At 37.2% G+C, this 25,266-nt stretch overlaps 1 protein-coding gene across 12 annotated transcripts in view; it reads left to right on the forward strand.

Annotated features, from left to right (window-relative positions):
- UBR5 (ubiquitin protein ligase E3 component n-recognin 5) overlaps positions 1-25,266 on the forward strand; it is a 93,339-nt gene that overhangs the window by 14,705 nt on the left and 53,368 nt on the right. For 7 of the 12 annotated variants that reach the window (XM_075743577.1, XM_075743575.1, XM_075743576.1 and 4 more), the window contains exons 2-9: positions 4,975-5,019; positions 5,508-5,589; positions 5,773-5,849; positions 6,643-6,762; positions 9,854-10,043; positions 11,749-11,908; positions 19,461-19,610; positions 21,615-21,826. In XM_075743577.1, the coding sequence (XP_075599692.1) occupies positions 4,975-5,019; positions 5,508-5,589; positions 5,773-5,849; positions 6,643-6,762; positions 9,854-10,043; positions 11,749-11,908; positions 19,461-19,610; positions 21,615-21,826 (1,036 nt within the window). The remainder of the gene's footprint in view (positions 1-4,974; positions 5,020-5,507; positions 5,590-5,772; positions 5,850-6,642; positions 6,763-9,853; positions 10,044-11,748; positions 11,909-19,460; positions 19,611-21,614; positions 21,827-25,266) is intronic. The other 5 variants (XM_075743583.1, XM_075743578.1, XM_075743585.1 and 2 more) reach the window with 4 other exon arrangements.

A 25,266-nucleotide genomic window follows, 5' to 3' on the forward strand; every position in this document is an offset into this window, starting at 1 on the left:
ATGGAGATAAAGGCTGTATTATGAAGTGTTGATAGGTCTGTTACTCAGTACTGTTTTCCAGTGCCTGAGTTGGTGGGTTTTGGTTTTTTTGGGTCCCTGTCTCCCCCGTCCTTCCCCCCCCCCCCCCGGGATATCTGCTTATTGTTAGCCTTCCCTTGGAAAAGCGTTTTATCAGTTCCTGTATACTTCTTTCTGCTCTGGTGTGAAAGTCTCTTAAGTTTGTTGGCTTGCAGACTTCACTGACGTATTAAGTTGTAGAGAGGCCCGATCACTTAGAAAAACCTACCAGGGCTAAATTAGTTTTATTTTTAATTTCCCTACTCAAAGTTGTTTGTCATAGCAAGCCATTTTTTTTTTTTTAAATGTACTTCTCCTCTGCAACTCTTAACATCACCATGTGATACTGAAGTGGTGGGGCCCCTGCATGATATTTTAACTTTAAAATGTAAAAATAAATTTTTTAAGGCTATAAAGGAGCAACTTCAGGAAAAATCCAAGAGAATCTTCTGAAGATTTTTTTCTGGGACTCTGTAGTGTTACTTGCTGAGTACAGAAAGACTTCCTTCTTTCTGGAGACATGCAACATGCAAACATTTTAATTTACATCTCTGCAGTTGAAGCAATCAAACAAAGGATTTACTTAAGTGATTTTTACTGTGTGTTCTTTAAAGACCTAGCTGACATTAAAAAATTTAGTCTGAAGTTGCAGAGAGAAATGAAAAATAGCTTTCTTTATATCGTTACAGAAATTAATCTCCAAGATGGCAGAAATTGCTTTAATACTTATAAATAAATGTGCTAGATATACTGTTATTAGACCAAAACTGTGAAATGTCAGATTAGATATTAGCACCTGTAAATACTGTTTCTATTCAACAGCAAGTAAGTTTTTGAGGGGAAAATTATGTAAATCTTTCTTCATGAGATTCCTATTTAGAGTGCACTATGCTTTTCATGTTACTTGCCTGCTTGAAAAGGTCTTGCAGATGTTCACTGACTATAGATGATGTAGGTGTGTTTTGGTTTTTGTTGTTGTTTTTTTTCCTTTGTTTTTGTAACTGTTAGTTTCCTAACACATGGGCAGAAGGCTGAGCATACATTCATTGATCTATCCTAAAACCTTATAACAGTAAGAAAGTTCTGCTTATGTCTTATGGTTTGTTTCTTGGTCTGTGAACTGTTGCTGGCATGATGGAAATACTTGAGAAGGTTGAATATTCCTGCAGGATGACTGGCAAGGTAGGACTGCTACTGACTGACTGCTGGAGGGAACTGAACATGGTGAACATTTATTATAGAAGTCCCTGGCGTCTTTAAAAAGTAATTCTCGGGACAGCCTGCTGACTTTAAAGCAGAACATTTCAATTCTTGCAAGCTGGGTAAAAGCACAAATTGTAAGTCAGAATTTTGCTTATGTGGATTTAAGCACTTGTTTAAATAGGGTAAAGTTACTTTAAAATGTACTGAAGTTCAGTATTTCTGTAAAATACTTAGTATTTTGAAATGGAGTTTCTCTGTAGCTCTCTTGCATTTTTTTTTTTTGAGCCTAACTTGGTTTTATAAAGCAAATGTGGTGGAAGGATGGGTCCTCAGATAAACTTACCTGGAAATAGAAATGTACTTTGAGAGAAGTAATATCTTGTGATGAATAAACACATCTGAGCTCCGGTAGTCCTGATGTGGAGCCTCTTTGGTTGCTTAGTGTGAACGTAGTTCCCTTCTGTTCCAATCAGCGTGGAGAGGCTAGAAATTGGAGCTGCAAAAACTTAAAATTGAAGCAATCCCTACTTGGCTGGACAAACAGACTTTTTGTTTTCCTCACGACTGTTTTTGGATGAATATTGATAGGGATATTTAAAGAATGTGTGTCTTAACACAGAAGCCATCATCACTAAACTTTTTGTCTGAAAGTGTGGTGAGCTAGTGTATTTCCCCAAAAATCATTTTGTGAGCAAAATATATGTTGCTTCTAACTTTGTCCTTTGAAATAGTTTAATTACTTTTAAGGAGAATTTTTCAAAGCTTAGCCTGTCCAGGTATTTACATCAGCGTTTTGTTTTACCACGGAAAGGTCTCAGTGGAAGTGTTGTCCTTCCTTGATGCGAGAATTAAATCATCTGTGCCTGTACCTCTTTCTCCAGTGCACCATCAGTTGAAATTATTGAATTGTATCGTTAAAATTGTATTGACATCATCTTAAATACGCATTTTGTATTTTTTTCTTTCAGAGGGTCGGTAGTACAATATCATGCAACTGCATAAGTAGAAAGGCTTGGATTGCTGCAGGAAATGTTTTTGTGAAATTATTTAGGAGTTTTATTTGCTCAAACATATTCTCCCTACAGAATACACAAACACATCTTTCCGTTTTACTCTTGTTTTTCTGCTGGTTTAGTTTTGTGACTGGCGTTCACGTGAATGCTGGTGGCAGCACAAAGACGGCGGGAGGGAAGTGGGGATGAAACCAGCAGCCCAGCAGGATGCGTCACTGGGGAACTACTCCTTTTTACTTGGTGCTGTGTGCGTCAAATTCAAGTCTTCATGGTTCTCTAAGCTTATTAGGCAGTACTTGGTAATTTTGCTATTACAGCAGTTGCATATGAGGGAGGTGAAGTAGTTTTTCTTTTCCTTTTTTCTTTTCTTTCTGTAGGAGAGTTTAGTACTTTCAGCATCGTCGCTTATATCCTTCTCTGCTCTCTACTCTTTAAATGCTGATAGCAGCCTCTTTTCAATAATGTTAAATTTCTTTTGACCTATGCTTGTTGCAGATAGACCTACTCTCTTGAAGTTGGTGTTACTAATAGATTCACTGAGTATGCAAGACTTAGCTTTCTGTGCATATTTCTTCCCTATCACTTCATTATTTTTTTACAAGTGAAAAGGGATTATGATTTTTTTACAAATGGAAAAATGTCTATTTCTTTGGTAGTGCTCAGGTTTTGTGACGCAAAGCCCAGATAAGGAAGCTTTAAATGTTGCTCATAGACTAGTGTAGTAACTATCTCCAGTAAAGCGCTACTTTATTTGCCATCAGCTTTTCATATAGGCAGTGCAATAAACTTAAAGGTAGGTTTTCCTATTCCATAATTATTACTCATGCTTGTCGAGAGGAGAAATGTTAATGGAAAACTGCTCAAGATTCCTCTGGGAAACTGTTAGGTGATATACTTAAGACATGAAAGTTCAGGGACATTTAACTTGTCATATATTATGCAGCAGATCCCTGCTTGCTTTATAAAAGTGTAATGGTAAACTGTGGAGTGCGTGCCACTCATCTTTGGGCTTCATTCCACATTCTTCCACAGTAGTTCACTCTTGTGGGGTACCTTTCATGCAGATTGCATGTGAAATTTGCGTTCTCTTTCCCTTTCGTGGGTTGTCTTCGCAGAACCTTACCTTACCTATGTGCATACTCTTGGCCTGTGGCTGGAAATTGGGAGTGTGAAATTGCCTATTTAGAAACTAGCAGCTTGGCTTGGATAGCAAAAGGCGATTCTAAGCACGTTCACTTCCTTCCTGCTGTCCTTTCACTGTGGTCCTTTCTTCTTGTGCTTGAAAGTTACTTCTATCAGTATAAATGATCTTGTTTCTCAAACAGACATTTATCTTTTTTTTTTTTTTCCCCCCTTTTTTTCCCCCTCAGGATGAGCACTTTAGAGCTAAACACCGATGATAATGTTAAGACTTGGCTGTTGGACTTCTAATCTGTATATGTAATCTTTCTCATGCTCAGGGTTTGCAAGTAACTGAAGTCTGTTGTCCGTAGCAGTCTGTGTGTAGAAACTGAAGGGGAGCAAGTAAAAAGAAAGGTTTTAAAGACATGGATTCAGACAGAGGAAAACAGTGTTGGTGTGCCTGTGTTTTTGTTAGGTTTAGAAAGGTGTTGCTGATTAAGGAGGAAATCTGTGGAATGCTAGGAGGAACTAGGACTTTTTCCTAGCATTTCACAGTTGAGAATTTTTCTTAATTAGGAAGATCTTGTGTTATTTTTACAGGCTTCGTCTCGGTTTTATGTCTTAATATAATGTGAATATTCTAACTAAAATTGGAAGGTATTTAGGGGCTTTTTCAGATTGCTTGTCATCTTTGGGAAGAAAGGAGCCTAAGTTTTACCTGAAATACCTACCTGATATTACAAGAGTATCTTTACTGCTTGGGGAAGATCTTTTCTAAGTGCATTAGAAATTACCTTAGAAATTACTGTGTCAGTTTCCACTTTTGGACATGGTATCCTCTAAGAAGGAGTGGTCTATGGGTTGGCCCTTTTTTGAGTTCTGATCTTTCATTTGGTGAGGTGCCGTGAAAGTGAGATGGAAGTACTTTTGGAAACATTCCCTTTTAGTAAAGGCGATGTTTTACATAACCTTATATATAGTGAATTTTCTCTGGATTGTTTCGTCTACTAGTCAAAGTTTGTTGTTCATCCCTTTTGACGCTGGCTTTTGTGCATCTGTTTTCCTGACTTTTCTGGTTTGGGGAACTTACTGTCATATTTTTGGCTCTGACACACCATGTACTTGGATTTCCTAGAAAATGATAATCCTATCTGTTCTGGGATACTATATTCAAGCTTATATGAGGGAACACAAGTATATCTATAGTTAATGCTCATTGTTTCATCTGCTTATTTTGTGTGTAAAGTTGTAAATGGTGGTAACAAGGCAAGAGTAGTGCTTTTTGGTAACAACTTGCAAAACACATAGAAATGCAAGAAAACATGGGTGGTTTTGTGGCAAGATAGTAGGTGGAAGGGTAGAACTTTAAAGTGAAAAACCTCCAAAACAAAAACCTCATTTGAAGCTGAACGCTATCCAGTTCTTATACAGATTCCTGACACCAAGTAGTATTTATATTGAGCTTCATTAAATGTGGTGGTAAGTTGTTCCCATAATATGGTAAATATGCTGCTTAAGCAGGTGTTGTGTACTGTGGAGGATGTCTTTCAAACAACAGCTTCATTTCTTTTTGTTTCAGATTAAGGGAAGTTTCAGAGAAGCTGAACAAATATAATTTAAACAGGTAAGGCATATCGCATACTGCTGTAAATCATTTAGGAAAGTACAATTTTTCTAACAGCAACATGAAGCAAATGATTGTACTTTATCTAAAGCCTTAGAAAGCCTCAATACTACTAATACTAAAGTTGAGAAATGCTTCAGATAACACAGTTCTTATATTAGGAAGAAAATGTTAGGTTTTCAGTTGTGATAAATTATATTATTAAATACCCTCCTTATGAAATGACTCCTTAATTTGAAGTATAACCCCTGTTGTTTGTTGCTGATCAAATTAAATGAAAACTGTATCACCTTTTAAGGTTTTGTTCTGCATTTTCTGTGCTTAATGACTGAAAATACATCATAGTTGCTTCAACTAATGCACATATTTAGTCATTCTTGACTGTTCCATCACTGCATATTGTTCCTTCCATATACCGCTTGTTTGTTTTGGGTTTTTTTTACTTTAAAAGTTTAAAAATGTTATACATGCTTACTTTTTGTTTTCAGCCACCCTCCTTTGAATGTATTGGAACAGGCCACTATTAAACAGTGTGTGGTGGGACCAAATCATGCTGCATTTCTTCTTGAGGTAAATGACTTAAATCTGCTCAGATAACAAACTTGAAACCATACAGTTAATATTAATTCTTCTAACATCAAATAGATCAACTGTCTTCACTAACTGAAGACTTGGTTTTGTTTGTATTTTTTTTTCTGTAACTTGTCTTACACTTCAATTTTGGACGCTTGGTTTTTCTTGTTTTAAATACAGGATGGTAGAGTCTGCAGGATTGGTTTTTCAGTTCAACCAGACAGATTGGAATTGGGTAAACCTGATAATAATGATGGGTAAGAAACACTTTTCTTCATATTAAATCATTCTTTTGAACTGGATGAGCAGCTTGGCTGCTTTTTTGGTTTTGTGTTTGTTTTTAAACTAGATGGCCTTTGAAATGGTACTTTGAGGAGATACATAATGGTTATGGTGATGCAGCCAAACAGACTAGATTGACAAACTGGTGTAGGGAATAAATAGTAGATGTGATTCTAAAAGAAGTGAGACAGGATCTCTTTAACTTCAAGAAACAAACCCCTCCAAAAATAATCCTTATGAAAGAAACTGTGTTAAATTGTTAAGCCTCATGTAGAATCCACTCTGAAAGTGGTCTCATCTGGAGAGTCTCACTTTCTAGACATGTTGTCTTCAGTCCAGGTAAGTCCCCCTTAATAGGACCGTTTAATGGTTCATATTTGAATGTAAACCACTTCTTAATATTGAAGTAGCATACTCAGGCTCAGGTTTATGGATAGAACACCTGGTGATTATAATTTGTACATATACACTAACTGAAAACTTAGCGCAGTGGCTAACTTAAATCACTAATTAGCTTAATATGTATTTGCAACTGTGCTATTATGGATTGCTGATGTACAGAAGATCTGTTAGGTGTGCTTTCCGCTTTCTTTTTCCAGTGTACTTCTTAATATACAGTTAGATTAGTTTGGAGTATTCCCCAAGGGTGTTGCTTAAGCTGGTATGTTACCAGACTAAGTCCCTGAGAATTTAGACCTGGGATTCCAGGTTTTGTTCTTAACCCATTTGGGATTGTTTTGTGACTGATTTACCATCTTTTACTTTCAGTTCAAAGTTGAACAGTGGCTCAGGGGCAGGAAGGACATCCAGGCCAGGCAGGACTAGTGACTCCCCATGGTTTCTGTCTGGTTCTGAAACTCTGGGCAGACTGGCAGGCAACACCCTTGGGTAAGTTTTGATAGGATTGAGGCTGCAATCTGTTTGTTCCATATTTGAGTATATGTGTATACACATATATAAATTGTATGTAGTATGTATAAGGGAACGTATAATTACAGCAGTTGTGTAGGTAGGGTATAATAAAATATTATTGACTTGGTTAAAGTAACAGATATGCAAGTGACCCTTCAGTACCTAGAATACGGAGTGTTCTTCATGTACGTGTGAAGAATAACTTGGTTTTGGCTGTGTTGTCTTTTTTTTTTTTGAATGTTTTTTAGTTCCTTGATTTTGAAAAGCAGTGTTTTAGAGGGACACTATCAATTTAGACCTTGATAGGCTGGCAGCATAAAGTAAAATGAGCACATTTATGCAGGAAGAATCTTCGTTATCTATGCTTGCAGACCTTTGTGTGGTCAGTTTTATTGTGCCTTCCTCTCCCCTGCCCCAAGTAACAAGTGCTGTTTTGTTAGTTGGGGCTATTAATGGGAAGGGAAGGTTTTGAAAAGGTTGTCGCTCAGAACCTTTAAAATTGTACAGATTCAATTTTTTTGTCATTAGCTTTAAAATTGATGGTGTCCCTTTATATAGCAATGTAAATTAATCTTCATTGCGTAATCACAGTGAACTCTTCATTATATGCTTTTGTAAGACATGTTGAACAGTACTGCTTCCTAAGGTTACTAACCATAGTAAGGAGAATTGTATTTACAAACTGTGGTTTTTGCATGTGAATGATTTGTTAAGAGGGAGGAACTACAGCTTTTCCATGGGAGGGATTCGTTGTTTATGTTACCAAATAAGTTAAATTCATCTGGGGCTTAGTTGCATGAAAGATAACCCACCCCCCCTAAACTTTTTGAGAAAACTTTGTGCATCTGAAACTAAAATCCACATGTTAAACTTTAAAGGCAAACTGATATTGTCGTGTTTAAAAACTTACTGTGGGAAGTGTAAGACTTTTTTTCCTTGTTATTTTTACCTGAGCGTAATGGGTTAAAATTATTTGTGGCTATGTGCTTCGGAGACCAACTGAAGAGTTCCTAATTTCTTCCCTTGCATGTTTCAGAACTAGATAGTTGCAAGTGACCAAACTAGTAGAGTAGCAGTAGACACTATAATGTTCTATTAAATGAAGGGAATACTTAATTTAGTAAACTGAGTCTAAAAACATTCAAAATGTGGAGCCCTTAGATTAGATCACTGGATTTGGAAAATTGCTAGCATGCTAGTGGGCAGTGGAGAGATGTGGAGAACTAGTAGGTGAGGAGAAATGAGCAGAAAGATTTCCATTCTATATTAATATTTATTCTAGGTTTAGACCACTTTAATAGGAATAGCTGTGTCCTTATGATTTTTTTCCCTCTATAATAGGACTAAGTTAGTACACACTTAGAATATTGAAATTATGAGTATAAATGGTTTTAACTGTTAGATGTCGTAAGTCTGTCATTGATAGTTTATAACTTAGAGTAGAAAATGAATATGTAATAGGCATTAAAATCTAGTATGTAACCTTTTCTTTAAACCCACATCTCTGGTGAGAGTTGAATTGAGATTGTGTAGGAAGAATTTGACTTCCCCTCAGCCCTCTTCTTTTCCCTTCAGCCCTCTTCTCACATTTAGAAACAGATTAACTGGCTCATTCTATTTAAAATGTCACATTCTTCTTTGGTTTGGGTTTGGTTTTGTGGTGTTTTTTTTTTTTTTCTCTTTTTTTTTCCGTTTTCAGTAGTATCCTTTTTTAGAGCTCTTTTTCTAACTCATGAGACAAGAATTTTACTAAAGCCATCGTTGAATTGCTTTTTATTGTGTCGTTGTGTGGTCACTGGCTAGAATCCTGAAAATGTAGATGTGTCTATGACAGGGCCTCAGTTTAGGCAGATACTTGAGTTATTCTGTGATTGCATGATATTGTCAGGAGGAAACAAAAAAAACCCCACCCAACAACAGAAAAAGAGGATGCTAGTAATCAACCTAAGCCATAAAATGTAAGACAAGTATTCTTACTTAATTAGCTTTTATGGCTACATGTGGTATAGTTTTAACGTGAATTTATTAGATACTGTTTCAGAGAACATACCTTTTTTCTTGTCTTTCTCTTTTTTTTCTTGTAAGGAGATTAAGGATTAGGGTGGTTGAGAGCAGGAAAGCTCTGTTGATACTGATTATTAAATAGCAATAATACCATATCCAATATCCTTTCAGGTAGACTTGTACAATAAAGTTTAGTTAACATTGGAGAACAAACTAGAGTCTTTTAAGCTTTCATGACAGCAGAGTATCTCCTCTTACTTACAGAACAGATTCAGTTGACATAGTTCTGTGGTGTTAAGATTAGTGGAAAGTTGTAATGATGGCAAGTTGTCCATTTCTCCAAACCATTGCCTTTTTACTCCCTTGTTTGATACTGACTCATAGAAATGAAAAAGCTGTTCAGTCAGTTTAGGCATGATTTTGCAACTTATACAGTTGATGTTGATTTCTCCAATAGGAATATAGGAATAGGTCCAGAGTAGAGTATCTCTTGAAAACCATCCATGAAGATCAGAGAATTATCTAGTGTAAGATTTCTTTTGCAGTAAAGATTACTTAATTTTTCCAGTGTTATCTTAAGCAATTTCTAATGTAAATCAAGTCTCAGAAATTTTAAGAGACCCATCTGAGTATAGTAACCTTCTGTCAGAGTCCACTGACCATGAAGCTGGTGCATGTTGCTTTATAACAGCAAATTAACAGCAGAATGTTAGATGTTACACTGCTGATACTGTTGCTTTTGGAAAGTCTGGGAATTGGTGCATGCATGTATTTATGTATGTATACATCCACACAACTATATCAGTAGGAAAGAGTGCAATTTCCAGTTGGAGTCCTGTTTTATACTTCTTCTGTGTAATTCAGAACTTTATCAATTGCCTGGTACTCTTGTGCTTTCTAGTTTTGAGAGATACTTTCATAATATTTGTCTATGAAGACAATCTGCAGTATTTTTCAGAGACTGTCTACAAGTTATTAATAATAAAACTAAAGACATACTTCTTGAAGTAGTTCCCAAAGTATGCTGCTATATAAAAAACAAATTGTAATCTAAATCTTCTAGAAGTCGCTGGAGTTCAGGGGTTGGTGGAAGTGGTGGAGGATCTTCTGGTAGATCATCTGCTGGAGCTCGAGATTCTCGAAGGCAGACCAGAGTTATACGCACAGGACGTGATAGAGGATCTGGACTGCTGGGGAGTCAACCACAACCAGTGATTCCAGCATCAGTCATTCCAGAGGAACTCATTTCACAGGTATGTGAGCTAGAAACTGCTTGTTGCCAGAAACCTGGAGAGCTTCTCATAGCATGTGAACAGGAATGTGTTGTTACAGTAGTGCTTTTTCTCCAAGGAGTAATGACATATGATTGAAAAGATTGACTTTCTCTAGCCGAATTGCTTTTTTTCCTAAATGCATAGTATGCGTGATAGACTTTTTTTTGGATTCTAGAATTTTTGTTTCCCGAACTTCCACTAAGGCAAGGTATGTGTTTAATCTAGATGAGGAATGTCATGCATTGTTCATTTGCAGTTGGAAGATGTAGTGAGAAAATCGAATACTTGAGAAACATATCAAGCATGTAGCTAATAAAGTTAAGTTTCTTTAACGGCGGCAGGTTGACTGTTTTTTTTCTTGTTTGATAAACAGAGTGATCCATTTTAGATTTAAATGAAAGACATTAAACATATTTAAATCTTTAAAATACTAATAAATTTTCTTCATGGACACCTCTGCTTAATTTTTATGAATGTAACTGATGAATGTTCAGTATAGATTGCTCTGCTTTTGCCTCTTAATGCACTAAAGCCTCATGGACTTTATATTGTGTCATTAACTGGAGCTTGTTAAAACAACATTTTCCTCCATGTTTGAAGAAAATACTTTCAGAACACCTGACTAGTTTAATGCATTTTAATTCTTAGTTCAAAACAAGTTGCCCATCTACATTTGCAATACAGATGTTAGTTGTTAGGCCAAAGATAATCTGCTTGTGTGCTTTCAATGGCCTATAGCATGACTGGCACAAGACAGGACCTAGCAGGCAAGGTATCTACAGACCCACCAGTGGCAAACTGGCTTCTGCAGTGTCTTGAAAATTTGTCAACTTCTGGCATAGACAATTATGACAAAAAGTTTACCTTTCTGTGCTGTTTAAATGTCCCTTTCTTTTTTTGCTTGTCAACAGACCATTTTATTTGGTGCCTCATTTTTACTGTGTTAGGAAAACATTCAGTGCTGGTTTCTTACCTTCTTCACACAGTGTGCGATCTTCCAGAGCTCTGTCATCTTCTGTGGCATTCTGTAGAGGGTAGTCTGTCTGGAAAAACAAAATTCTCTGAGTCCTCAGGTAGTGGAATAGACCAGAAAGCTTCTGGGTTCTATAAATTCATTGCATCTGTTTAACATTTGGAAGGTTTTTTCTGCATTTGCACTTTGCTAATAAAAATCTAAGTATTGCAGAATTATGAGAAAAAACACAGGAAATAAGGTAGTTACATGTTGAAGGGCAGTGGAAAAGAGAACCTAGTGTCAAAAAGAGGGATTGAGGTGTAGTTTTGGAACAACAGTTGATTGCAAAACTGTTGATTGATATAGTACGTTTAAACATTTTTATAGAGACATACAGAATATTCTCAAAACCAGATTTTGCTTATCCTTTAACTACAGCATTAAGCATCTCAAGAAGTGGACTCTAAGGTAGACCACTAGGAAATTCAGCACCAAAGTTGGAATTCAGTGGCCTAACGTGAACTGAGAGAAGGTTCAGTATCTAGTACAAGATACTGTGAAAAATCTGTGTGAGCCTTTGTCCGTATGTACTGTGTTTGACTTCTGGAGAATTAACAATACCTCTTTTAGTTTTTATTAGACTTCTTTTAGAGTTAAGCATTCTTTTTTTATGAGTTGTGGTTGGTGAGCTGAGAATGGCCAGTAACCAATTATACTCTGGTCTTACAGGCACAAGTTGTTTTACAAGGAAAGTCCAGAAGTATTATTATTCGGGAACTCCAGCGAACAAATCTTGATGTAAACCTTGCTGTAAATAATTTGTTGAGTCGTGATGATGAAGATGGAGATGATGGGGATGACACAGCAAGTGAATCATATCTTCCTGGAGGTTTGTATCCTGCAGCTTTTGATAAGAAAATGCCAATGTGTTCTTATTTTTCTGTGTATAAGCACTGACAGCGTGCTCCATGCTGTGCAAGGCATGCAGTGAAGACAGTTCTTGTTTATAGGAGCAGTCTAAAGATGCGCAAAACAAAAGATGCACTGGGATGTCTTGAGGGATTAGGTTAGGCATTGAAGAATAACTGTTGACCCTGTTTGTGGGTGGCATGAAAGTTAATTTTTTTAGGATCCCAGGCTTTGTAACATCAGCATTACTTACATCTGTATTTTGCTGCTCAACGAGATGCTGAGACTGCTGTGTGGCTTGCTCATAAAAGCTAATTTTAAAACCTTCTAGTGACTTGCATGATTTTTACTACTAACATATATTCTTAAGATACAGCATTTTTTACAGAAAAATTATACAGCTTTTTTTTAATCAAAATGCCTCAAGTGAGGGCAAAACAGCTTACAGTTGTTACGGTTAGATTGAGAATTTATTCATCATCTTAAGTTCCCCTCATAAATGTTGTAGTATTCTGGCTATACCAGTAAAATGCTGTAATTGAAGTCCAGCTATTTTTGAAATATCATCTGTCCCATACAATTGCTTTTTATAAAAGACTTTGAGTCTTCTTTTGCATTGGCTAAATAATTTTGGTAATCTTTTCTTGCTGAATAAACATATTTGAAAACATAGCAGCCAAATCTAAAGTTTGTCTTAGGTGCACTGCATGAAAAGAACACATCTAAACTCTGACTACATACTAGCTTTTCTTTCTGTGTGTCAAAATGACGTTTTGATATTTTTCTAATAAATGTTTTTTTTTTCTGCTCATCTGGTTCACCAGGAAGGTTCATGGGCTTCCTCCATCTTTATCTTGTCAATCATGTGATTAGACAAAGGTGTTTGTTTTGGTTTGTTTGTTTTTTGTTTTTTTTTTGTTCTGCAGCAAAGGCTTTGTATTTCATTTTGCCTCTTCTAGTTTTAGTTGCATCTGTCAAGCTTCTTTATTTTGCTGTAGAATCAAGAATCCTCCAGTGAAAGGGGTGAAAAATCTTTAATGTGAGTCTTGGTTTTTTTTAGTGATCAGCATAATAGCATTAGACAGATGCATTGGAGAAAGTAAATTCTCCCAACTCTTTCCAAAGAGTTCTTACTCTAAGCATACCTGAACGCATTCCTCCAGAACCAGCCTTCAGAAGATAAATAGCTATTAGTAATCATTTACAGTAGAAGTTCCTTTTAACCATACTAACCAGCTTTCTACAGCATTAACTATTCTCTTAGTACCTTCTGAGATCATAGGGATGGTCCGACAACCTATGGCTGGTAATTTTTATTCAAAGGTGCCTGTGCTGCAGTCTGAGTCTTTTGTATTTGAGATAGGTTAAAGTAGTATGCAGAGTTTCACTGTCCTCACTAGCTGTCTGGGAAATAATTCTGTCCTTGGCCTAATTTTTAAAGCTTCTCCCCTGTTTACACTAATCTTGCCTATAGGGGATTGCAACCTCCTAATATTAGTATTTTTTTCCCATTTTTTTCTTTTACCCCACAGAGAAACTGGGCTAACTCTTCCCCAGTTCTTGTGGAAAAAGACAAATGAAACTTGCTGTCTTAACTCCAGTCTTCAAAGGTGTAATTTGCAATTTGTAGAACATGCTGTGCCTTCTCTGTATGTCTTAAGTTATTTCAGTTTTATGGGCAAAAACAAGTTTGTTGCACAGAAATGAATTAGTCTGAGAATGTGATCAAAACAGTAGGAATAGTCTAACTGGACACTAGTCAGTGCTGTGATGACTCTATTGTTGGTATGTTAATATAGTACAAATTACCAGTCCTTGTTTGTGTCACAAAACCCTGCAGGCTAGTTTTCAGGAAAACCTGATGGCCAGCAAGACTTGCCTATAACTCGCTGGAAAAACACCAACGTTCTTTCCTTCAGAACTACGTAAACCCCTTTTTAAGTCTTTTCCTCTAGAAACTTTACACTCTTCTTGCTTTCACTTTTCGTCTTGCTTCTGGGTGCTCTGTTGGAAGTATAACATCAGAGTTTGTAAAAGAAAACTGTCAATAACTGATTCTATATGCATTCAATTCTTGGTCACGTTTTTATAAATAATTCTGAAAGATAAGAACTTTTACTTTCTCCCCCCCTCCCCCCCTTTTTTCAGTTATGTCAAATTATGCTTTAAAGCTTTTTGATTTTGTTCCTTCCAAGCACAAAAAAGCAAATGACAAGACTGCTTTTGGCTCAGGACTTCAGAGGCTCTAGCATTTTGATTTAAAAACATATGCTAATTTTTACTTTCTCCCTTCTGCATGTCTGGTGCTTTGTGACCCTTAAATTTAGGGGTTACTCCTCTAAGCCTTCCAAGACAGAGAAGGTTTTTCTTTTTTTAGTTTTTTTTTTTTTTTAAACGCTAAGAGTAATTTGCACTTGATTTTAAAAATAGAAATAAAAAAGTAGTAATACAAAGCTAAGATGCTTTCCAACTACTGTGAAATTAATAAATTCTTGTTTAATACATCATAATTTCATTAAAATACCAATTGTGATAATTTTAGTTAGTATTGTAAAGGTTATGCATCTGAATTTTTTTTAAGATAACAAAAAACACGTCTCAGTTCTTCCCAAATTCTTCGAAACGTCTTAAGTGAAGAGCAGAACTTTACTTTTCTGTACAGATTGCCTTCAGAAAGTGTCTCTTAGATATTTATTTTTGGACCCTTACGTACTTTGATTTTGACTTCTCTAATCAAGTCCTGTTTCTTTTGTTTTATGATAGTTAGCAGAGAGGAATGTGGGTTCACTTGATACGTAACAAGTACATACGGAAAATAATCGAGGTAGAAACTGCATAGAACAAGATCATTCAGTATGGAAAAGACTTGAAGGTCTCTAGATTAATTTTCTAACTCATATCAAGTTGTATTAGAGGTGGCTTCTGGGGTTTATGTTCTGTTAATCTTCTGTATAGAGATTCTGTAGAATAGAAGTTAAAATACTTTCCTGTTTGTATAGTTCAGATGTGTGCATGTTTGCTCAGTAACTTTTGCATGATATAGTGGGACTTGTAAAACATAGGTTTGGCAGCATCCAGACTACTTTTGGATTTTGGAATTGAGATGAGCTTGTTAAAAATCCATTTTTATTTTTTTTTAAAGGAGAGAAGAGAGATGGGCTGGTATTGCAGCAGTACTTACTGATTTGGCTTGCAGTGAGGGGAGATGGGAACCAGAGCATAGCGTGGGATCAGTTCAGTGGCTTGCCTTTGGGGGAAAACAATTAGGTGTATGTTTTTTCTGTGGTTTTGTTGGTGTGGTTTGGTTTTCTTTGTTTGTGTTCTTTTTCTGTTCTTTTTCTTTTTTTTTTTTTAAGATGAACTTCAAGTTGGGTAATGTTTTGAATAAGTATATCTTATCAAGAAGTGAGTTCTGGAGTTCTGTTTGAGTCTGGTTTCCTAGGAAACCAAAAATACATGTTTCTCTCCCTTCACTTTCACTGTTTTGCCAATTTAATCCAAACTTGAAAGAGGAGGAGATACTGAAGGCATTGAATTCTTGAATATTTCATAAAAATATGCAGCTGAGGAGGAGAGAACTTACGATTGCCCCCTTAAGGGAAAAGGTTTAGTGCGAGTGCAACTTGAGATCAGAATTGATCTAGGCAATGCTTTCAGTTAATGAATCCAGTGATAATGCTATGCATGGAGCTATTGAAAATAAAAGTTTTCTACAGTACTTGAATTGCTGCTTATGTGAATACTGAAACTTTTTTTTTTTAAAAATTAGTGGGGGTTTTTGTTTGTTTCCTCTGCGCTGGATATCCTTTTCCTACCAAGTTTCAATGGTATTTACTAGTGAATCATAGGTACTTTCTTACCTAAATAGGTTGATCAGAATTATCACATCTAAATGTGAGAGATGTGGTCTGATTCTGGTCTAACACTGCACAAGAGATGAATAATATCATCCCCTGGGATTTTTCTGAAGAGCAGGAAAATAAAGTCATAGAGAATGTTTTTTCCCCTGGTTTCTTAAACTGAATGTAGCCTTGCAGTACCTGTGTTTTCACAGCACTAAAAAAAATCCCAGTGACATATGAAGGGGAGTGGATTTGGCTCCTATCCCTACTGGTTTTAGCACCTTTGTTTGCTGGTATAGAAAATGGAAGAAGGGGGAGTCTCTTGCAGAAATACAGGAAGAAAATTAAAATCTGATTTGAAGTTGAAATAAGAGGGTAAGAAAAGGCTTGATTTCCTCACTCATCTTAATGCACATTTAGACATAAAGCACATAGTTTTGGTTCTTATGTCTGGCTTGAATTTTTACTTTCCTTTTTGGAAACACAGCTATGGAAGCATACCTGAAGTGGTGGAAGGTGTGTGTGTGTGTGTCACAAGTTAGTGTGTATTTTCTGTCAAGAGTATTTCTGGCTTAGCTTACCTTAACAAAACCCCACCTTGTCCATTTTGAATGAGGTCAGAGAGTTCTTTTCTGTACTGGCCAATCGTGTTCCCAAGAAGAGATAAAGGTTTTTGCTGGATTAGTGACCAAAAAAAAGCCGAGAATGAGTTGCTAGACTGTAGCTTACCTAAGAAAAGATGGTTGTGGTGTGTGTGAGGAGGGTAGCGGAGCAGCGTGTGAATATTGGGCGATACAACAGTCTCAGCTGTGTTTTCAGCTCTTAAAGTCTGGTGCTTACAAGCTGACACTCTTCAGATGAGGTGTACTGCTGCTTTATCATTGTGGAAAGCCAGTGGAAAATAGATAAAGTAGCAGGCAGGATAAGGCCACTCTGAGGGATCTGGAGTGTTTTAGTAAGACAGATTTGCCAAATCTGATTTTTTTTTTTTTTTTTTTTTTTTTTTACACTAGGGTTTCCAAGCAGTCTGTCAAGGATGACTTCCTAAAACATACTGCATGGACCACTGAGTCTCAAATGCTGTGCTTTTAGAAACACAGACCACACTTGAGTGGATTTCTTATGTAATGCAGAAAGCATTCATGCAGGTCTTCCTTGCTTTGAAATCTGCAGTGTTCACTAGTTACAATGCTGTTTTTCTGGGGACAGCTGTTTGCAGTTGGTATGTGTTACATTTCCTGGAGAAGAGAGTTTAGAAATTTAAGGATAAATATTCTGATGTGCAGGGATGTGAAAGTCTCCAACACTTTCATTATCATTAAGTGGAACAGTTAAGTGAATTAATACTGGCTGTAAGTGTGGACTTCTGGCTCCTTTTCAGTTTTTGGATACCCTCTCCTTTGTACCCCCTGCTTCATTCCAGACACTGAGAAAAAGACCCATAATAATCAGTTCCTACTGTTAAGAACACTTTTATTTAACTTCAGACCTGGTTTTCTAGCCACTATTTTGTCTTATGCTTATGATGAGGTTGAGGCTGAGAACTGGATATATTGAAATTATATGTGCTCCTTCAGTGTTTCCTGAAGGGACTCTGTGTATAGCTTCACTCTAGCTTCATGAGTCGTTTAAGCAGATGAGGTGGTCCTGCTGCCAGAAGGAGGTATCCTGCCATTCTCTTGCATGGTGGTGAGGTTTGTGTGCCTGCATGGGTTAGCTGAAACCTAATTTGTGGAGCCTGAGTTTTTTTCAGTCAGATTTGCTTGAAATTTTGGGAAGGGACAGAACTGTCTCCTTTGCAGCAGGAGGGTCCAGTCTGCTTTGCTGCATGTGATGAGGCAGTAGCTTTGGGGCTCTGTTTGATTACTTGGTTAAGTCAGTCTGAAGATTGCTTCCCACCTTACCTCTGTACCCTATGAAATATTATTTCAAGCCAGGTTAATGCACTGGTAGTAGATTTAGAAATCTACTGCTCAAGGAGGCAGCTGCCACAGGGATGAGGGAGGGAAGTAGGACTGTCCTTTCTGTAGCAACAAGATGGTAGTTGTGTTTAGTTGTCTTGTCAGTCCATATTGGTGGACTTCAATAAATTACATGAGTTTTCAGTAGCCTCTTTTGTGTGTGTGTGTATCATAGAATGGTTTGGGTTGGAAGGGACCTTAAAGATCATCTAGTTCCAACCCCCCTGCCATGGGCAGGGACACTCTCCACTAGACCAGGTTGGCCAAAGCCCTATCCAACCTGGCCTTGAACATTTCCTGGGGTGGGGGGCTCCTCAACCTCTCTGGGCAACCTGTTCCAGTGCCTCACCACTCTAACAGGAAAGAATTTTTTCCCTAATGTCTAATCTAAATCTCTCCTCCTTCAGCTTAAAGCCATTACCCCTTGTCCTATCACTACATGCCCTTGTAAACAACCCCTCTGCAGCTTTCTTCTAGGCCTCCTTCAGGTACTGGAAGGCTGCTATAAATAAGGTCTCCCCGGAGCCTTCTCTTCTCCAGGCTGAACAATCCCAAGTCTCTCAGCCTGTCCTCAAAGGAGAGGTGCTCCAGCCCTCTGATCATCTTTGTGGTCCTCCTCTGGACTCTTTCCAACAGCTCGATGTCTTTCTTGACTGGGGACCCAAGAACTGGATGCAGTACTCCAGGTGGGGTCTCATGAGAGCAGAGCAGAGGAGGAGAGTCACCTCCCTCGACCTGCTGGTCACATTTCTTTTGATGCAGCCCAGGATAGGGTTGGTTTTCTGGGCTACAAGTGCAAATCCTGGGTCATGTTGAGCTTCTCATCCACCAACACCTCCAAGTCCTTCTCCTCAGGGCTGCTTTCAATCCATTTTCTGCTTGGGATTGCCCCGACCCATGTGCAGGACCTTGCACTTGGCCTTGTTGAACTTCATAGTAGCTATAGCTTAGCAAACAAAAGGAAATTGTTTTATACTTCAACAATGATCAGTACTTCAGAGAAACTCAAGTTTTCTAATATAGAAGCTAGGGCAGTCACAGTATTTAAGTTCATCTTTTTGGGTTTGATGTGTTTTTGTTTTGGTTTATTTTTTTTAACTGCATGGTATTAAAAATAGTGCTTTCTCCAGATAACTGTTGTTGTTCTTACTGTAGCTACCTTTTTAAGCTTTGTACTGAGAGCTGCAAGCTACTAGCCCATGAATTAAACAAGTACGTCATTCTCTGAAAGAAACGTTCCATGGAGGAACATACAGTCTTTGACATCAAAGATGTGGTTTTTGTGAAGGTCAGCTTTTGCCATCAGTTCTGTCCTCCCTTAATCCTAGGTCATTTTTGGAGTTCTGTGTTATGTGCATGAGTGTGTGTGCACATGTATGTATGCGTATCTATCTTATCCTAGCGCTTTGTTCTTTTGAGTGACAGGCTAAAGTTTGAATTTCTGGGTTACAGAAAAACATGGTTTGGGCAAGTCTTGTTTGGGAAATGTGGTGAGATAAGTGACAGAGCAGTTCTTGTAGGGAAACTGGTGTTGTTCACTAGTCCGCCAAGCTTGATTGTAAATGTGGTTGCATAGGAGGCACATGAGTTTGCACTGGTGAATCTGAAGAGCAGAAATTCAATTAATAGATAGGATTTTTTTGTTTTGATGTTTGTTTAGTTGATGGTCTCTCTAGCTGATGTTTTAAGTAGCTGATTATTCACTTAAGACCCTTGTCTCCTCTTATAGAGGATCTTATGTCTCTTCTGGATGCTGACATACATTCTGCTCACCCAAGTGTCATTATTGATGCTGATGCTATGTTTTCAGAAGATATTAGTTACTTTGGTTATCCATCCTTTCGGCGCTCATCACTTTCCAGGCTAGGCTCATCCAGAGGTAATTTTGCACCTTTTTTCTTTGTAATAAGTAGTTTGCTGTGGAAAAAGCTAGTGATAGTGCACACTGGTGGTTTAGATTCTGATTTAATGCGAAAGTAGACTGTGATATGTTGTCAAATACAGAGTAGACAAATAGACTGTTAGTCATTATCAATATTATTAATGAATTCTGAATATTAGCAGGTAAGTTCTGTAAGAACCTTGATAGTCATGTATTTTAAATCTAATTGTTGATCATTGGTGTTGCAAGGTGTTACAAAATTTTTGCATGTTAAGTTTATTTTAAACTGTAGTGTAAGTACCTACTAATACATAGATCGCATTACAAATATTTAATTTGGCTCAAAAATGAGTAACGATGACATGCAGCATTCTTAATTTTTTTTTTTTTCCTTCTTCCTCCCTCCCCCTCCTTTCTTTTGGGTTGCTCTTTGTTCACCGTTCTTCACATTTCCTTTATTGTTCCATGACAGAAATTACTTTTATGGAATGAGGAATTTTAGATACTAAGGAGGGAGAAGAAATCTAAATTTTACTTTTTGGAAGCGTTTTTGTAGCTGAATAAAGAGAACTATTGGCAGCTGATTTAAAAAAAAAAAAACAAAACCCCAAACAAAACCCAACAACCTCCTTGAGCAGTGTTAAGGCTTTTTTTTTATTTTTTTTTTAAGCATATTACACTTAAAAGATTTATAACAGACCATGCAGCAATTTCCTATCTTTTTGGAGCTGTTGCGCAAATGCCTATAGAATTTCCAAACTGTTAATCCAACCTCTACCGTGATCGTTTGTTCAGTATAGTTTTGTTACCTTTCATGAACTTGTTTTAGTATATTAATTGCTGAACACATAAGTTCCTGTTACAAAATTATTAGTCAGGGGTCAGTGTGATGTTTGCTAGAAAATAAGTACAGTACTTTATGAAATATATCTGTGAGACAAGCTGTTGTGTTTGGCTTATGTAAAAACTTTCCCATTTATCTAATACAGCAAAAGACCCAAGACTTGGCATAATTTGTTGAAACTATGATATAATAATGTGGTCATCTCATACGTGTAATTCCAGTTGATTTTTGTGAGCTTAAGTGAAGTACTTAATAGGTTAAATGCATTATGTGCATGTACGAATATTCAGCATCTGACATAACTCCTTCTAAATTCCTCCTTTTTTTTCCTTTCCTAAGGTTATTCTATATAAGACGTTACCACGAATTTTATAATCCTTATTTTCCATGCATAGTTGACTCTTGGAAAGTTAGTTTGATTACCTGATTTAAAAAATGTATCTGCATGAGCGAACTGCAGAGTACTGGCTTTAGACAGTTTGTAGGCCAATTGGAGGGGAAGCATTTTGGTAAGGAACATTTTCCTACAAGGATCCTTTTTAAAACTTGTCTGACTCTTGAAAAGTTTTCATTTGATCTTCTCAAAACAGATACACTTTAATTTATTAAATCCAGTCCTATGGAAATTGCTTTAAACAAAAGGGGTTGGATTATCAAACATGTATATGAGAGCTTTTTTTAATGCTTGCTTTCTTTAACCTTTTCAAATTACTGGGTTTTTTTGGGGGGAAACTTGTTATGAAACTCTCTAATAAATACTCTTTTTTTTGTTTGCATAAAGATACCTAACAGACTATATAGACTTAGATTGTTGTTGTTACTACGTTGATAAAACAGTACTACAGAACTCTGAATATTGTACTATAAAACTTTAAATTGCAATGTTAAATGTATTTGGACTCTTATGATGTAAGTGAAAATGCTTTAGCATTTTTTATAGTGCACAAAACTGTAAGACTTCTTTATTTCTAGCTTATATTTATGTTTAGTGATTCTAAAGTGCATATGCTTGAAAGGGTTAATATATTGAATGTTGCATGTCAGGACTTTTTTTAATCTGTGTGAGTAGATTTAACTGCTGATAGTTGCATCCTGAAGGGTCTTTACTAGAGAGTGGCTTACTTTTATCCCACTGGTGTGACCCAATTGCATACCAGTTCTCCTTCTTCCCTTAGAGAGAGACTCTGAGCTGTTGCGTGAACGTGAGTCCGTTTTACGTTTGCGTGAACGAAGGTGGCTTGATGGAGCCTCATTTGATAATGAAAGAGGCTCTACAAGTAAGGAAGGGGAACCAAACCTGGACAAGAAGAATACACCTGTTCAAAGTCCTGTTTCTTTAGGAGAAGACTTGCAGTGGTGGCCAGATAAGGTATTGAATTTTTTTTTTACTATTTTATTTGCATGCTGTGCAATAGATCTGTTTGTTTTTTTCCAAAGAAATACTCTGTGTTTCCTTTTCGAATATTGCATCTCATTTTATGTGAGATAATGTAATAAAGCATATTCTTTATTATGCACTTAGGAAAATTATAAATAACTAGTAACACCCTTATAGCTGCGCTTCTGTTGTTACAGTTTTCCTTTTCTTCTCCATGTGTTTTGAAGGCACTGCTGTTGATCATAACTTTGGGTTTTTTTCTTTTTCTTCTTTTCTTACTTTGGTGTACAAAGCATTTAATAGGCAATGGGAAACTCATGAAGCAATTTAAACTGTCCTTCATCATAGAATCCTAGAATGGTTAGGGTTGGAAGGGACCTCAAAGATCATCCAGTTCCAACCCCCCTGCCATGGGCAGGGACACCCTCCACTAGACCACGTTGCCCAAAGCCCCACCCAACCTGGCCTTGAACACTTCCAGGGATGGGGCCTCCACAACCTCTCTGGGCAACCTGTGCCAGTGCCTCACCACTCTAACAGGGAAGAATTTCTTGCTAACATCTAATCTAAATCGACCCTCCTTCAAGTTAAAGCCATTCCCCCTTGTCCTGTCACTACACTCCCTCATAAACAGTCCCTCACCATCTTTCCTGTAGGCCCCTTCAGGTACTGGAGGGCCGCAATTAGATGTCCCTGGAGCTGCCTTTTCTGCAGGCTGAACAGCCCCAACTCTCTCAGCCTGTCCTTATAGGAGAGGTGCTCCAGCCCTCTGATCACCTTCGTGGCTCTCTGGACTCTCTCCAACAGCTCCATGTCTCTCCTGTGCTGGGGCCCCCAGAGCTGGACGCAGTACTCCAGGTGGGGTCTCACAAGAGCGGAGTAGAGGGGCAGGATCACCTCCCTCGACCTGCTGGTCACACCTCTTTTGATGCAGCCCAGGACATGGTTGGCTTTCTGGGCTGCAAGCGCCGGCTCATGTTGAGCTTCTCATCAATCAATACCCCCAAGGAAAGGAAACTTTTTTTTTTGGATTGGTATTAGTATTCCCAGAGATACTTTCAGTTTGAGTGGATCAGGTTTTTAAGCAAGAAAAGTGAAAGTTGACATTTATTTGCAATTGTGTTTTGAGTTGACCAGTAACTTAAAATCAGTATTGATTGCTCCTTCAGAATCCCTTTGGCTTTGATTAGCTGGTTTTCTTTGTAACCCTAATTCCATTTTCATGCAAGAAGTAATTCCCACATGATATATAAGACTAATAGGAACACTAGCTGTATGTTGCTAACTGGGTATCTGTAGTCATTTTTTTGTTAACGACCTAGATACTTAGGGAAGTGTCTTTAAAAACAAAATAAATCCAAAACAAACAAGCCAAAAAACTTCCTAGGAATGGAAGTGATAATCTATGTTTATTAGACCAGATTTTATGGACTTGGGGTATCCTTCTAGTGTTATCTGTCTGCAGTATCTATGAGGTTGTTATTTCGATATGTCATGCTTTCTTTTTCTATGTCTCTGTTTCTTCCTTTCAGACTAAATATAGATAGAGAGCTTGAAGAGGGAGGTGGATTTAGAGGCTTATTTCTGCTTACAGCTGCTCACCTTTAGCTGCTATCATCTTCATTCCAGTATTCAAACTGAGAAATGAAGATACCTAAAAAGAATGTTTGTCTAATAATTGCTCTCCCAACCAGACCTTTTCTGTCTAAAGTGTGATTTTATTATTTTAGCCAGTAATGTTGAACTGCTCTGTTGGTGAAAATTGGCAGCTTCTGTCCCTCTTGCTTTTGTCATAGTTATCTAGCTTGAGTAGATAGAGATTTCAGGGGTTTTAGCATCAAAGAATAAATGTAGCTTAGATTTGGAATACTAACTTGTATTTTTTTATTTCCACTGCTGTGTTTTGGTAACGTTATTATGACCATTATTACTGTTCTGGTTTTCGTTTGTGCTTTTGGTGGGGTTTTTTGGTTGATTGGTTTATGGGTTTTTTTAATTAACTACTTCAAGAATATTTTTCCTGTTAACTCCATTTTTCTCTCTGGCCCTGAAACTTAGTTACTAAATTAGTTTGGGTTTGGTTTGGGTTTTTTTCCTGCATAGGATTTTTTTTGTTGTTTGCAAACTTGGCAGATCCTGCCCCACGATGATTATTGCAGTCTTTTATTGGGCATCTTTTATGGAATTAGCTTGCTGTGATATCTAATTGCATGCTTGTTCAATTTAAATATACTGAACTTCTTCCAAGCGACCTGTTTGCATATGCACTCATGTAAATTCTAGCTTCCAATTAAATGAAGGTGTCTTTCTGGAAAGACCTTTCATCTTTATCCAAAAGTAGTTAAACTTTTCATCCTGTCTTTCAGCTGAACATTCGTAAGAAATTGTTCTGCATCTTTCTTGCTATAGCCCCACTCTGAAGTTTTGGTAGTGGTATTTTCCAACAGAAATTCTTCAAGGTGAATCATAAGGCAGATAATTTAGCTGAGAGGCCAGTTCAGACTTTTCTTCCATTTTGAAAATTGGAAAGGAGATCTTGAAACATTAATGGAAGAAGACAGTAAGCTAGGGGAGAGATTAAAGTATGTGAAGAATTGTTAGAAAATAATTTGGTTGCAAATATTCAGTCCGTGATGAGGTGCGTTTATGGGAGGTAAAGTACCAACCTGAGAGGAATGGGTGAAACTTTTGGAAAGCTGACAGTCTTCACAAATGTATCAATTTCACCCATATTCTGAGACTAATGATGTTGAGACATGATGCATAGTTTTCTTCACCCAATAAATGAAATCAGCTGCTTGAGGATTCAAATCAATGTATGAATTCTTCTCATAGTTCAAATCTCATTGGACTGTAGTACTGTTAGTCTACACTGCCACATATCAACATTATGCCATGCACATCAGAGCCGCTCTAGTATGGCCATGTTTTTCCTGCTAGACTGCAGTTAGGTACAAGCTGAGCCTTTAGTTTGTTCAAGTAGATATATTCTGTTTAACTGTTGAGATACAAGATTTTGTCAGCAATCTACATCATCTTCAAGTATGTAATTTCTCTGGTCTGAAGTCAGAATTTATAGTGGAACACATAAGGCTCCAGGTACAGAATCAGAGCTGTCATGGTCATGCAGCCTTGCGCTGTTAGTCTTTTGAATGGCCTTATGGAGGTGTATGTAGCGTTGGTCCTGACTTGTAGATCACAACTACTAATATTTTGATAGAAGGGAGAGAAAAATATTGAATGGCAAGTCTCTTTAGTGTTGAGCTAGTGGTATAAAATTGTTTGTTTATAAAAAGCTGTAAAACATATTAGCAAGATTAAAGGTCATAACGATACTGTCTTGGAGCAAAAATTAATTGCTTTCCATACTTAACTTCTGAAGATTCATTTATGCTGATGAAGTAGAGATGCATCTCATCAGACTACTGTAG

This window comes from Balearica regulorum, chromosome 2 (genome assembly GCF_011004875.1).
Source record: "Balearica regulorum gibbericeps isolate bBalReg1 chromosome 2, bBalReg1.pri, whole genome shotgun sequence".
Taxonomy (NCBI): domain Eukaryota; kingdom Metazoa; phylum Chordata; class Aves; order Gruiformes; family Gruidae; genus Balearica; species Balearica regulorum.